General features: G+C 43.0%; 1 protein-coding gene across 1 annotated transcript in view; it reads left to right on the forward strand.

Moving 5' to 3' along the window:
• Gnl3l (guanine nucleotide binding protein-like 3 (nucleolar)-like) overlaps positions 1-15577 on the forward strand; it is a 60779-nt gene that overhangs the window by 14327 nt on the left and 30875 nt on the right. The window contains exons 3-8 of the mRNA XM_013035801.1: positions 3993-4033; positions 5404-5511; positions 6653-6769; positions 7684-7767; positions 8580-8715; positions 12865-12968. Coding sequence (XP_012891255.1) covers positions 3993-4033; positions 5404-5511; positions 6653-6769; positions 7684-7767; positions 8580-8715; positions 12865-12968 — 590 coding nt within the window. The remainder of the gene's footprint in view (positions 1-3992; positions 4034-5403; positions 5512-6652; positions 6770-7683; positions 7768-8579; positions 8716-12864; positions 12969-15577) is intronic.

A 15577-nucleotide genomic window follows, 5' to 3' on the forward strand; every position in this document is an offset into this window, starting at 1 on the left:
GCTCAAGGCTAGCGCTCTACCACTTGAGCCACAGCGCCACTTCCGGCTTTTTTCTTTTTTGCTTATGTGGTGCTGAGGAATCGAACCTAGGGCCTTAGGCATGCAAGGCAAGCGCTCTACCACTGAGCCACCTTCCCAGCCCCTCCTCACTTTTTTTATAGCATATTTCAATCAGTCTAAATCTCTCCCCCATCTCCTTTTTCCTTCCTAAGACAATTTAAACAAGTTTCATTTTATTTGAATTCAGTAAGCAATAATCTACTTTGACCATATTCATCCTCATTCATCCTTAATACACTTATTGCCTATCACTGTTTCCTTTACTTTGTTATCTTTGGTGTGTGTGTGCTGGTACTGTGGCTTGAACTCAGGGCTCTTGCTCTCACTTGGCTTTTTTATTCAAGAAAACATTCTACCGCTTGAGCCATACCACTAGAGCCATTTGATTATCATTATTTTTTTTAGTGTTGGGGTTTGAAGCTGGGCCCTTGTGCATGTTAATCACATGCTCTACCTCTGAGCAACATCCTTAGTCCTATTTTTTCCCTCTCTGTAGTATTACCAGAAAGGAGCAAAGGTGGTAATCTTTATTATTGTTGTTTTTGGTCAGTCATGGAGTTTGAACTCTGGGCCTGGGTGCAGTCCCTCAGCTCTTCAGATCAAGGTGAGTGCTCTACCACTTGAGCTACAGCATCACTTCCGGTTTTCTGATAGTTAATTGGAGATAAGAGTGTCACAGACTTTACTGACCTGGCTGGCTTTGAACCTAGATCCTCAGATCTCAGTCTCCTGAGTAGCTAGGATTAGAGACGTGGGCCACCAGCGCCCAGCTAAACGTGGTAATCTTTGTACACTTGAAAATGTCTTTTATTTTCATGTAAGAGGGATCTATTGAGCTGAGAAGGAAAGTCTGTGAGACTCTTATCTCCAATAAACCACCAGAAAACCAGAAGTGGTAGTGTGGCTCAAGTGGTAGAATACTAGCCTTGAGCTGAAGGGCTGAGTGACAGCACCCAGGCCCAGAGTTCAAGTCCCACAACTGACAAAAAAAATGATCTATTGGTCAGTTAGGGAATTTGACGTGCAACATGTTCCCTTTTCTTAGAAATTTTGTACAAGCTCAACATCCCTAACCCAATGCTCCAAAATTTGAAACTTAAAGTATCAGCATGGTGCCACAAATGGAAAATTCCACACTTTTAACTTTGGTCTCATGCACAAAATTACTGAGAATATTATATAAAATTACCTTCAGTTTATGTACATAAGGCGTATGTGTGAAACATAAATTCATCTCTTCAAGGTATCTCATTCTGTGTATATGACTATTCGAGAGTGTGAAAATATCCAAATCTGAACTTTTTTTTTTAATGCTGATACTGGGGTTTGAAATCATGGCTTAGTGCTCTTGCTTGATTTTTTCACTAAACGTAGGTGCTCTATTACTTGTGATTAAGAGTCACAGATTTTTGTTCCCAGGCTGGCTTTCAACCATGATCCTCAGATCTAAGCCTCTTGATAGCTAGGACTACAGGTGTGAGCCACCAGCCCCCGGCTAAAATCAGACATTTCTGATCCCAAGTATAAGGGGTAAGCGATTCAATTTGTAATGATTTTTCTTTTGTCTTTCAGAAGGCTGTTTGCTTTTCTTTTGTTGGAAGGTCTTGCCATGGAAGCTTATAATAAAATTTTTCTTTTTCTATGGAGTTCAGATCTCTAGAGAGGGTGTGAATTTGACTTTTTTTCTCTAAGGTTGCTTTGAACCTTAGTCCTTTCAACTAACCTTCCTGACTAGGTAGCATTACAGATGAGAGCCACTGGCATCCAGTCTTTCTCTCTTTCTGTCTCTCTCTGTCCTGTGCATTGAACCTCAGACCTCTCACATACTAGTCACATGGCCTGCCACTGAGCATTGTTCCCAGACCAATGTTGCTAATCTTTATCTTTCTTATCTGAAACCTCATTTATGTCTTCATTAATATAAAGGACCTATCATTTAGCAAAATCACTGCTTCTCCATTTGTACCTTTTTATTTTACTGATATTGAGCCTTAAACTCAGGGCCTCATATTCTCTCTCTTTTTTTTTTGGAGGTCATGGGGCTTGAACTCTGGGCCTGGGCACTGTCCCTCAGCTTTTCAGCTCAAGGCTAGTGATCAGCGCCACTTCCTGTTTTCTGGTGGTTTATTGGAGATAAGAGTTTCACGGACTTTCCTGTCCGGGCTGGTTTTGAACCACGATCCTCAGATCTCAGCCACCTGAGTAGGATTACAGGTGTGAGCCACCGGTGCCTGGCCCTCAAATTCCCTTGATTGGCTTTTTCACTCAAGGTTGGTGCTTTACCACCTGGTCCACACCTCCACTACTAGCATTTTGATGATTAGTTTGAGATGAGAATTGAATGGGCTTTTCTGCCTTGGCTGGCTTTTGACTTGGATCCTTGGATCACCTCCTGAGAACCTAGGATTATAAGCATGAGCTACTAGTGTCTGGCTCATTTGTACTGTTTTTTTTCTTTTTTGCTAGCACTCTACGACTTGAGCCACAGCACCACTTTTTGTACCTTTAGTTCTTGTTGTTTAGATATAATTAACTTTTCCATGTTTAAATGTTATGTTTTCATTCATAATTGTATTTCTTTGGCTTTTTATTCTAAGTATCTTGGTCTTCTAGTGTATTATTTTACTTAGCAGTGTCTGTTCTGTTTTTTTTTCTTTTCTGGTTTTTTTTTTTTACTACATCTATTGCACTTTTATTCAGTATAAATTTTGGGGTCTTTTATTTCCTCAGACCATACTGTACACATTCAGAATAACTTGTGTAGTAACAGACTATAGAAATGATCCCTGAAAGTACAGTTGTAATTTTTGGGGAATCTTCCACAGTTGAAGTATCTTCTTGAATTTCCTCAAGGATTTGTCACAATATTTAAGTTCTGTTTCCTATATTAACTTAGCATCAGTGTGAGCTACCCAATGTGTTTGTGCAGCCTGCCTTGTGTGTGTGTGTGTGTATGTGTGTATTCGAAACTGCTCTTGTATTTGTTGTGTGTATTCTGAGCTTCTATAACCCACCCCCCCAGGAATTTAGCCCCTTGAAGGTGGGAAGAATTAAGGGAAACTGTTCTTCTCAGAGGCCAGCTGTGAAGGGGATGACAGATGGGACTTTGAAGCCAGGAGTGGCCTCTTAAGTTCCTGGGCTTTGTTAAGGCATGATGGCATCTGAGGGAGGCAGCAGTTGAGCTGAGTAGGTCGTATGCTGTTGGAGGCAGTAAACTGAAACAGGTTCAACAGCAAGGGATTGTTCTTTCGTGTGTGTGTGTGTGTGTGTGTGTGTGTGTGTAACAATTATATACACTATATTAACATACTGGTATGTATTAATACATAATAGGCAGTATAGCTACAATTATACATATGAAATTATATCGATATAATTATATATCAATATAATTTTATATATGTATATCTCTAAGTATTTGTACTAAGGAGTTGCCATTCCATGAAGTAGTATATAAATATACTCCATCTTAATCAGTGTCACCCTTTTCATCATTCTCCCCCATCCCTCCCAACCCACCCCTTCCTTCAAGGGATAGTTCTTTCTGCACAAGCTGAGGTTTATCCCCAAGGTTTAGCTTCCTAGGATTTTGCACATCACCCTTCTGTTGCTGCTAGCTCCCTTACCTCATCTCTAGCCCTGAAACTGTTGAGATGCTGTAAGTAGACATTTGGGGCTCAGGGTAGAGCAGGAGACCCAAGCACTTATTCAGGCTACTCTGTAGAATTCTCTTCTGAATTGTTTTCATTTGCTTTGGAATAACTCTGTAAACATAAATATGAAGTACTTCCATTTGTGTCTCTTGTCTTGTGTTTGATACAGACAGACATGGTGTTTGAGGCATCCTAGGTTCTCATGGTGTGTCCTGACCTTGATTAGGTTGTTAATACACATTGGATAGGTAGATGATGACTCTTTGTTTTATTTTGCAGAAAATAAAAAGCCAGGTAAAGGGTCCAAAGTCTGTAAGAAGGTAAGTTGGCTCTACCTTCAGGTGATGTATGCCTATTCCTGGGGGACAGGCCAGCAGCTATGACTCTGGGAAGAATACCATATTAGAATGAACACAGCTGACTTTTTTTTGTGGGGGGAGAGAGTCAGCAGCATGTATTAATTTTTTTTTTTTGCCAGTCATGGTGCCTGAATTCTGGGCCTGGGCACTGTCCCTCAGCTCTTCAGCTCAAGGCTAGTTCTCTACCACTTGAGCCACAGCACCACTTCCAGATTTTTCTGCTTATGTGGTGCTGAGGAATCGAACCCAGGGCCTCATGATGCAAGGCAAGCACTCTACCACTGAGCCACCTTCCCAGCCCCATGTATTAAATTCGTACCAGACACATACACATACTGCTTTGTGCTTGATTTAACTTGGTAGGGACTTTTTTTATTCTAGTACTGGGGCTTGAACTCAGGGTCTGAGAACTTTCGCTTAGATTTTTTTTCACTTAAGGCTGGTGCTCTGCTACTTGAACCACAGCTCCATTTCTGGCTTTCTGCTGGTTAATTGGAGATAAGAGTTTCATAAACTTTCCTGCCTGGGCTGGCTTTGAGCCATGATCCTCATATTTCAGCCTCCTGAATAACTAGGATTGCAGGTATGGGCCACTGGCACCCAGCTGGTAGGGATTATCATCATCCTTATTTTTATTTTCTTTGCTGGAGATGGAATCCAGGCTTTGAACCGTGATCCTCAGATTTCAGCCTCCTGAGTAGCTAGGATTACAGGCATGAGCCACCAGTGCTCAGCTACAGCGATAATTTTTATTTTTTCTTTCTTTCTTTCTTTTTTTTTTGGTTGGTCATGGGGCGTGAACTCTGGGTCTGGGCACTGTCCCTCAGCTCTTCAACTCAAGGCTAGCGCTCTACCACTTGAGCCACAGCACCACTTCCAGCTTTTTCTGCTTATGTGGGGCTGAGAAATCGAACCCAGGGCTCCATGCATGCAAGGCAAACACTCTACCACTGAGCCACCTTCCCAGCCCTGGTAATTTTTATTTCTAACAAGTTTCCAATGTGTCCAAAGACGACATTTCAGGATCTATGTGTTAAGAAAGTATTTCCTGTCTCTCTGAAGCTTTCTCAGCCACCCTTGCATCCTGCCCTTCCCCTCCATGTACCCCCCACCCTTTCCTGGACTCTTTAGTCAGGTCCTACTTGGCTGGGGAGAACAGGCCTCTCTCTCCCTAGGACAGACAGCAGGGCCATTTTTGTCCACTCCTTCCTTCCCCTCTTCCCCCACAACTATACTTCTCTGGCAGCTTTAATCCCTGCTCTTTTGGCTCTAGGGAGATTTCCACAGGTTTATCAGCTCTGCTTGCTTTTCTTCTCTTGCATGGTAACCAGCCTGCAAAGCAAAATGGGAAGAAAGCAACCTCCAGAGGGTCCTCAGCCTTCCAGCTTGTTCATGGCAATGATCACACCAGTCGGGAGGCTGAGTTAAAGAAGAAGAGGGTAAGCCTTTTACCTTGGAAGCTGGGGAGGCTAGTTTGAATGCCAGGTCTGCAGAAGTGTTTGCTAGAAGAGTAGAGGCCAGAGTTGCTATGATACTGGAGGCTCTTTGTGAATGGTTGAAGTGAGGGGTGTCACCTTGATACTGGATTTAAGGGTCTCCATTTTGGGACATTTCCTCTCCCTTCCTCATTCATTGCATTGGATTATGCTTTCTTTGAGGCATAATTTTTAACTTTATCGTCTCATGCTCTTTTACCAACCTTTTCTAGTCTCTTTTGCTGTTCTTTCCTCTTCCTGTTTTTGCTTATTTGTTGAGGCAGTGCCTCATTATGTTGTTCAGTCAGGCCTTAAATTCTGGGCTCCAAGAATCCTTCTTACTCAGCCTCCTGAGTAACTGGGACTACAAATGTGCGCAACTACACCTGCCTCTTTCTGCTTTCAGAATGATGGCACATTCCAGGACCTTGGCTCTTTTTATGCATCTGATACTAAGTAGTTCCCTCTGCCTAAAATACATTCTCTCCATGCTTTATATACTACCCCCTATTTTTTGTGCTGGTACCGTGGCTTGAACTCAGGGATTTTTTTGCTTGGCTTTTTTGCTCAAAGCAGACTTTACAATTTGAGCCACACTTCTACTTCTGACTTTTCTTTTTGGTGCTGATCCTGGGGCTTGAACTCACTGTCCCTAAGTTTCTTTTGCTCAGGACTAACATTCTACCACCTGAGCCTCAGCTCCACTTCCAGCTTATTTTTTTGTAATTTTAGTGGAGATAAGAGTCTCACAGACTTTCCTGCCTGGGCTGGCTTGGAACTGTGATCCTCAGCTCTCAGTCTCCTGAGTAGCTAAGAGTACAGGTGTGAGCCACTAATGCCCAACTCTCAAATAGCTTTACACACACACACACACACGCACGCACACGCGCGCGCGCGCACACACACACACACACACACACAGTTTTTCCTTTTTGCTACTCTCCATCACTTCATCTGTCTGGCCTTTTCTTCTCAAATACTATCTTCTACTGTCCTGCTTGCTCCCCTCCCACCTTTGCTTTGTCCATGCCGTTTCTTCCACCTGTTACGGATCCCTTCTGCTGCAGACCCAGTCACCTATAGTCACAGTATGTTTACTTGTTAGGTTGAGGAGATGAGGGAGAAGCAGCAAGCAGCCCGGGAGCAAGAGAAACAGAGACACAGAACCATGGAGAGCTACTGTCAGGATGTCCTGAAACGCCAGGAGGAGTTTGAACGCAAGGTAAGAACAGCCTTTGGCCCTGGGTGGGAATGAATAGTGTGGGTTTACTGTTCCACTGAAGGAAAAGGAAGGTTGGTGTGGGAAGGCGGGGGAGAATGAGTGAAGAGAGGAAAGAAATCGGGGATCAGAGGAGGGAGGATGAGAGGGAGTCTTACCTATGACAGCACATTCCTGGAGAATGCTTTTCTCACGTTTGAACCCCAAAAATTGGAAAGTGGGTGGGAGAAGGGGGGCAGGAGAGCATGAAGGGATTGAGAGAGAGGCCTGTGTGAGAGTTTCAACTTCCTTCTGGGCCTTCTTGCTGCCTGCTGGCATCTGTTCTTGTCTTACACATAGAATATGCACCTGCCAGCTCAGGCTTGCTCCTCTGAATTCCAGTACAGATTTTGACTCCCCCATCCCATGCTTGCCATAGATTGTTTTTCTCACAACTCTTCTGTCACATCCCTCTCTTACATATAGGCCTGGGCACACTCAGCCTCTCCTCTGGCTGATGCTCGAATCTGCACATGCATACACACTGGCACATGCCAGAACCATGTGTGTCTGTCTACACTTGTTCTACTTCTCAATATTTTTGGTTCATCAAAATTACTTTTAGGTGGGCTGAGACTTAATGGCTTTCCCAGCCTTCTGTGCTTTTCAAAGCCAGGGTTTGCTCACTTTGTGTTTCTCTAATCTTTCTCTCTCCCTCTCCTTCTCCCTTTCTCTTCCTGCTCTCCCCCTTCCTCTTTCCCCTCACCCTCTCCCCCTTCCTCTCCTTCTCACTTTCCCTCACCCCTGCTCTCCTCTTCTCCCTCCCCCTTTCTCTCCTTCTTGCTCCATCTCCCCCCTCCCCTCCTTTACCCTCTCCTCCTGTTCCCACTCTCCTGACCCCACCCCCATTTTCTCCTTTCTCTTTTTTTCTCCTTTAGGAGGAAGTTTTGCAGGAATTAAATATGTTTCCTCAGCTGGATGATGAAGCAACACGAAAGGCTTATTACAAGGAATTCCGTAAGGTACAGGGACCCATTCCTTAAGGTCCTTTGTGAAAAGTAAAAGGTACTGATCTATTTCCGTCCTTCCTTCCTTCCTTCCTTCCTTCCTTCCTTCCTTCCTTCCTTCCTTCCTTCCTTCCTTCTTTCCTTTCTCCCTCCCTCCCTCCCTCCCTCCCTCCCTCCCTCCGTCTTTCTTTCTTTCTTTCTTTCTTTCTTTCTTTCTTTCTTTCTTTCTTTCTTTCTTTCTTCTGTGCTAGCACTTAGGTTTGAATCCAAGGCCTGGGTGCTGTCCTTTAGCTTTTTCTGCTCAAGGCTGGCACTCTGCCACTTGAGCCATACTTCCACTTTTGGCTTTTCTTTGCCAGGTCTGGGACTTGAACTCAGGGCCTGGGCACTGTTCCTGAGCTGTTTTTTGCTCAAGGCTAGCACTCTATCATTTGAGCCACAGTACCACTTGTGGCTTTTTCTGTTTATGTTATGTGGTACTGAGGAATTGAACCCAGGGCTTTATGCATGCTAGGCAAGCACTCTACCACTAAGCCACATTCCCAGCCCCAACTTCTGGCTTTTTGGTGGTTAATTGGAATTAAGAGTCTCACAGACTTTTCTGTCCTGGCTGGCTTTGAACAGTGATCCTCAGCTCTTAATTTCTGAGTAGCTAAGATTGTAGGCCTGAGCCAGCAGTGCCTGGCCCAATCAATTTTCATTTCTTCTTCCTTTCTGTTTTTTTTTCCCCTGACTGACCTTTTTCCCTTGATGACCTTTTCTTAGATGGGCTCAAGTGCTTGCTACATAGTCTATCTTCTGCCTCTCCCCTGTTCTTTGGCCTGCAGGTGGTAGAATACTCTGATGTGATTCTGGAAGTCCTGGATGCCAGAGACCCATTAGGCTGCCGGTGTTTCCAAATGGAGGAGACTGTCCTGCGGGCAGAAGGCAACAAGAAGCTTGTCTTGGTCTTGAACAAGATTGGTAGGTGTTGGGGCAGGATTGGGTAAGTTAAGGAAGAGATTAGACCTTCTTGAAAGACTAGCTTGGACCAGATAGTAAGGCCCAGCAACTTGAGGGTCCTAATTATACAAAGTAATAATTCTTGTTTGAGTTTTCAAAGGCAGGAATGTAATCTGAAGACACACAGATTGTAGCACAAAAGGAGGAGGGAGCTCAAACCTATTTTCTTTTTGGGCTCCTTTTCTTGATATTTTGAGCCATTCTGCAATTGCACAGTCAAAAAGAATACCCTTCCCCCAAACTGGAGACCAAAATTAGGGCAGAAAAGCATATGGGCTTGAAGGAGTCACTGAGGTTTGGGTCTCAGTCCACCTCTGCTATTCTCTTTGAGCTATTGGACAAGTCATGTCACTTCAAAGAGCTTCTAGTTCTGTAACTATGAAATGAACCATGAATGTCTGAGCCTTAGAGGTTTGTTGAATTAATGATAAAGTGCTTGGTACACAAAGCAGTTCATCAATGATAGCCATTCTTGTGATGATCTTGTGATTGTCTTTATTTATTTATTTTTGTGTTAGTCCTGGGGCTTGAACTCTGGGTCTGAGCACTGTTCCTAAGCCTTTTTTGCTCAAAGCTGATGTTCTGTCACTGAAACACAGCTCTATTTCCAGCTTTTTGGTAGTTAATTGGAGATAGACGTCTCACAGAACTTTCCTGCCTGGGCTGGCTTTGAACAGAGATTCTCAGATCTCAGGCTCCTAATTATCTAGGATTAGATGCATGAACCATCAGTACCCAAATGTCTTGTCTTTTTTTTTTTGGTGCTAGTACTAGGGTTTGAATTCAGGCCCTCACACTTTTGCTTGGCTTTTTTGCTCACGGCTTGTGCTCTTATCACTTGAGTCATACTTCCACTTCTGGCTCTTTGATGATTAATTGGTCATAAGAATCTCATGGAGAGGCTGGGAATGTGGTAAGCATGCTTGCCTCACATGCATGATGCCCTGGGTTTGATTCCCCTGTACCACATAGACAGAAAAAGAAAAGCAGGAAGTGGCGCTGTGGCTCAAGTGTTAGAGTGCTAGGAAGGTGGCTCAGTGGTAGAGTGCTTGCCTTGTATGCATGAGGCCCTGGGTTCAATTCCTTACTACATAAGCAGAAAAAGTCGGAAGTGGCGCTGTGGCTCAAGTGGTAGAGCGAAAAAAAAAAAAAAAAAAGCTCAGTGACAGTGCCCAGGCCCTGAGTTCAAGCCCCAGGACTGGCCCCTCCAAAAAAGAACCTCATGGATTTTTTCTGCTTGAGTTGACTTTGAACCTTGATCCTCAGATCTCAGCCTCCTAAAGACTTAGGATTTTACAGACTACAGCAATACATATCTGACTTATCTCTTCCCTCGCTTTTTTTTTTTTGGTTCCGGTCGTGGGGCCTGAACTCTGGGCCTGGGTGCCCCTCAGCTCTTCTGCTCAAGGCTAGCGCTCTACCACTTGAGCCACAGCACCACTTCCGGCTTTTTTCTTTTTTCTTACGTGGTGCTGAGGAATCGAACCCAGGGCCTCATGCTTGCAAGGCAAGCGCTCTACCACTGAGCCACCTTCCCAGCCCTTCCCTTGCTTTTTTGTTAAATGTGTTAATATGCACAATACAATTTTGTGTGAGTAAATTAAATTTAGCTCTGGATGAGAGTGACTCATGCCTGTGATGCTAACTACTTAGGAGGTTGAGATCTGAGGATTGCAATTCAAAGTCAGCCTGGAAAGACAAACTCAGGAGATTCATATCAGTTAACCACCAAAAAGTTGGAAGTGGCATTGTGGCTCAAGTGGTAGAGCACTAGCCTTGAGCACAAAAGTTTAGGGCCAGTGGCCACGCCCTAATTCAAGCCCTAGGAGTGGCACAAAAATCATTCAAATTCAGTCTAGATAGTATAATGAAATGAACAAACATTTGTCCAAAACTTATTGCTCAAATAAGACATGAGTTCACAAAAATATAGCAAACTTTACCAGCACCACCAAAAAATTTTCACCCTGTGATCCAGGTGAAACAAAATAGGTAGAGTTAGTTGGCTTTCAGGATGAGTTTGCTGATCTGTCATGGTACCACTGGATCTCCTCTCAAGGAAATACAGGTGCTAACTTAGACTTACAGAACTCATATGAAAAGTGCCAAGAGAATAAAATAGGAAGGTGCGTGTTGGTTGTTTGCACGGAGTAACATTACTGTCAAAATAGCCAGTGCCTTGTTGTCACCCTTATCAGAAGTTTTTCTTATGAACAAATATTTAGAAAATTGAAATGATTAAAATCAAAGGAGAGAAAGTCAAATGATTAAAGTCAGTAAAGAGAATTACTGTCCTGACATATCATTTCTTTAAAGGTATATTAATGTCTTTAGGTTTGGTAGGAAAACTAGAATGCAAAGGCAATTGACTACATGGTAATTCCTAGAAAGATGTTGCAATTTGACATTTTGTAAGACTTGAATTTTCATTTCTAGCATGGAAAAGTATGCATTGCTACTGACATAATTGCCCATTACAGTCCTATAATGATCAAACATCATGTGATCAAACATATGCTTCCATGTCAGAAATGAATTAGTGATTTAAGTCCTATATCTAGAAATCATTAACTGGAAGATTTTGGATACATTTATTAACCTCTCTGAATGTTAGGCTTTTTTTTTTAAGGTACTGGGGTTTGAATTTAGGGGCTTGCTTTTGTAGGTAAGTGTTCTATCATTTTTCAGGCTCCAGACCAAGTGTTAATTTTACTATTTGTGTGGTCTTTTTTATTGTGCCAGTACTGGGGCTTTAATTCATGGCCTGGGTGCCCTCCTTTATCTTTTTTTGCTTAAGGCTAGTGCTCTACCACTTAGGCCACAGCTTCACTTCAGGTTTTTGGGTTTTGGGTTTTTTTTTTTGTTCAGTCATAGGGCCTCAGCTCTTTAGTGCAAGCAAGGCTAGTGCTCTACCACTTGAGCCACAGAGCGACTTCTAGTTTTCTGGTGGTTAATTGGAGATAAGAGTCTCATGGACTTTCCTGCTCAGGCTGGCTTTGAACCGCAATCCTCAGATCTCAGCCTCCTGAGTAGCTAGGATTACAAGTGTGAGTCACTGGCACCTGCTATTTTTTTGCCAGTCCTGGGGCTTGAATTCAGGGCCTGGGCACTGTCCCTGAGCTGCTTTTTGCTCAAGGCTAATACTCTACCACTTGAACCACAGCACCACTTGTGGCTATTTCTGTTTATGTGGTACTGGTGAATGGAACCAAGGCTTCATGCATGCTAGGAAAGCACTCTACCATTAAGCCACATTCCTAGCCTACAGGTTTTCTTTTTTTTAAGTGATCAGTTAGAGATAAGACTCTATGGACTTTTCTTCTTTGGCCTGGCTTTTAGCCTCCATTCTCAGATTTCAGTTCCTTAGTAGTGAGGATTACAGATGTAAACCATCAGAACCTGCTTTATACTTGTGCTTTTTTCATATTTTTGATTAATATATGTTGTTTACAAAGGAATTTCACTGTGATATTTGCATGTAAGGGCATAGTGTACCTCAATCAAATGTACTTTTCCTATATTCTCTCCGTCCTCCTTAAAACAAGTCCAGTAGGTTTCATTGTTCAGTTTTCACACTTGTGTGTAAAATACTTCAATCATGTTTATCTCCCCCATATCCTCTCCTTTGATCCTTCCCCCTTTCGGCTTGTACCTAATCCCAAACAATTTGTTTTACATACCTATCATTCATGGAGAGAGCTTTGATATTTGCCTTTCTCAGTCTGTCTTACTGCATTTAACATAATAATCTCTAGTTCCATTGTAGTTTATTCTTGACATGTGACCAAGCGTAGATCCAGAGAAAGGATGGGAAATGCAATCTTTGGGAGGTCTCTGAAATCCTGACTTGGAAGGCTGATATCTAGGACCAAATAGTTTGTGCATTTTCCTTGAGGGAATATACCCTCAGTAGGAAAGGTCAGCTGGTCTCATAGAGCAGACTGTACCATGTAGCTCAAACCTGAAGACTGGACCGAGACTGACAGGGCCAGTGGAATAACTATTGCCAAGAGGTAAGAATAGCCTTGGGTATGAGTGAGTGAATTTCTGGAATGAGCCATGGAAATGATGTCCTCCTTATATAGTCCCATCTGTTCTTGTCTTTCCCAGATCTGGTTCCCAAGGAAGTTGTGGAGAAGTGGCTGGATTACCTTCGCAATGAGCTGCCAACTGTAGCTTTCAAGGCTAGCACCCAGCATCAGGTCAAAAATCTGGTAAGCCTGGGGTCAAGGGCATCTAGCCTTCTTCATTATAGTCTGAGGCCAGGGTTGGAGAGTTAATTTATCCCTTGAACTGAACCCTCCAAACTTTCAGTAATTGAATTGAGCTTTCAACTTTTGAGGGTTTGCTTTACTGAGTGGCTTTTTTTATGGCCAGTCTTGGGGCTTGAACTCAGAGCCTGGGAACTGTCCCTGAGCTTCTTTTTTGGTCAAGGCTAGCAGTCTACTACGTGAACAATAGTGCCACTTCTGGCTTTTTCTGTGTTTGTGGTACTCAGGAATTGAACCCAGGGTTTCATGCATGCTTGGCAAGTACTCTACCACTAAGCCACATTCCCAGCCCTGAGTGGCTTCTTTTTATTTTGGGGGGGCTTGAACTTTGGGTCTGGGTGCTGCCCCTGAGCTCTTCAGCTTAAGGCAAGCATTCTACCACTTGAACCACAGCGCCAATTCTATTTTCTGGTGATTAATTGGAGATAAGAGTCTCACGAACTTTCCTGCCCAGGCTGGCTTTGAACTGCGATCCTCAGATCTCGGCCTCCTGAATAGCTAGGATTACAGGAGTGGTCCACCAGTGCCTGGCTCCTGAGTGGCTTCTTAATTGTAGTTTCATTTTGTTCCTTGAATTTCTCTTCAGGACATATGTTTTTGGTTTTTGTTTTTCTTTTCAGCTGTAAGGTTAATAAATCCTATCTGCAGATTTGGAAAATACAGTTTAACTGCTTGTTAGCTTTTGAAAACAATATTTACTTGCATTAATTTTTCTCTCTAAACAAGTCATAGCTGCTGGGTGCCAGTGGCTCATGCCTGTAATCTCAGCTACTCAGAGATTGAGATCTGAAGATGGCCATTTAAGCCAACCCAGGCAGTTTGTAGTCATCCTGGACAGGGAAGTTCAATAGATACGTTCTCCAAAATAACCAGCAAGAAGCAGGGCTGATGGGGTGGCTTAACTGCTAAAGTGTCAGTCTAACAAGCATGAAGGCATGGGTTCAGAGACCCTAGTCTAAAAAAGATGCATTGTATGCATAAATGGCAAAAGGAATTCAATACCTAAAAAATTAAGAAGAATGAGGTGTGTTGGGAACGGTGGATGAGAATGTTGAAAGGGGTGACAGTGATCTAGGCACAGAATTGCTTTGTTGAATGGCACTTTCTTTTGTACAGGTACTTAAAGATAATAAAAATATTAAAAATTATAGTACTTCCTAATGGTATTATTAATATAGAGATATTTTCCAGTAGGATGCAGGCTCAGTGGTAATAGCACCTGCCTAACAATTGCAAGACCCTGAGTTCTAGCTATGGTACTTAAAAAAATCTATGTGAACTATACCTTAGTTTCTAGTTTCCAGTTTTTCTTATTGATTGGGTTGATTTTGCTCAGATGGGGGCTTGAAGTATAGGCCTCTTACTCAGTTTTTTCTGCTCATAGTTGGTGCTTTATCCACTTGCACCACACTACCACTTCTAGCTCTTTTTTTCTGGTTAGAGAAAAGAGTCTCCCAGATTTGTCTGCCCTGGTTGGCTTCAAACCTTGATTCTCAGATATCAGTTAGTATTATAGGCTTGAGCCACTGGTTCCTGGCTCAGTTTCTCATTATTATAACCAGTGTGTCCACAGATGCTATTGTGGATGGCTCCTTGGTATGTATGTGAACAGATGTTGGTGTAGGAATGGAGTGGCAGACACTGACAATTGCTCTTCATAATGGCTATACAATTTAGCCTTCTTCCAGTGGGACAAATGAATGTGTTGAGGCAGTCTCTTTACATCCTTGCCAATACTTGATGGCATTTAACATTTTTTCCTGTAGACACACCCAATTTTATTACCAGTGGCATGTGATTGATTTCCTCTCAACTCAACATTTTCCAAACTGAAATCCTATATTAATAGGATCAGTCTACATTGAATTTATTTAGATAGCATTACTGTTTAAACCTTTGAGAAACATGATATCTCATTTATAAATGTTTGATCTTCTTTCTGCAGTGGTGGGGATAATAAACACATGACCATTGTACATGCTAGGCAAGTGTTCTGTCTCTGAATTTCACATACCACCTCAATTTTGATCCTTTTTGGTGATAAAGATAAAAACATCCTTTTTTGTTTTTGTTTCTTTTTTAACTTTTTATTTTTTATTTTTGGGTCCGGTCGTGGGGCCTGAGCTCTGGGCCTGGGTGCTGTCCCTCAGCTCTTCAGCTCAAGCCTAGCACTCTACCACTTGAGCCACAGCTCCACTTCCGGCTTTTTTTTACAGCTTATGTGGTGCTGAGGAATTGAACCCAGGGCCTCATGCATGCAAGGCAAGCACTCTACCACTGAGCCACCTTCCCAGCCCCTTCACTGGTTATTTTTAAGAAAAGGTCTCACTTCCTGCCTGGGTGCACACCTAGGCTGTGTTCTGCCTAGACTTCCCATGGTTGCTGCAATGGCTAGCGCATGCCATTACATTAAACTTTGCTCCATTCAAATGGAGTCTCACAGACTTTTTTTTTGGTCCGGTCGTGGGGCCTGAACTCTGGGCCTGGGTGCTGTCCCTCAGCTCTTCAGCTCAAGGCTAGCGCTCTACCACTTGAGCCACAGCGCCACTTCT

The sequence above is a fragment of the Dipodomys ordii genome, unplaced genomic scaffold, assembly GCF_000151885.1.
Source record: "Dipodomys ordii isolate 6190 unplaced genomic scaffold, Dord_2.0 Scaffold221, whole genome shotgun sequence".
Classification (NCBI taxonomy): Eukaryota; Metazoa; Chordata; class Mammalia; order Rodentia; family Heteromyidae; genus Dipodomys; species Dipodomys ordii.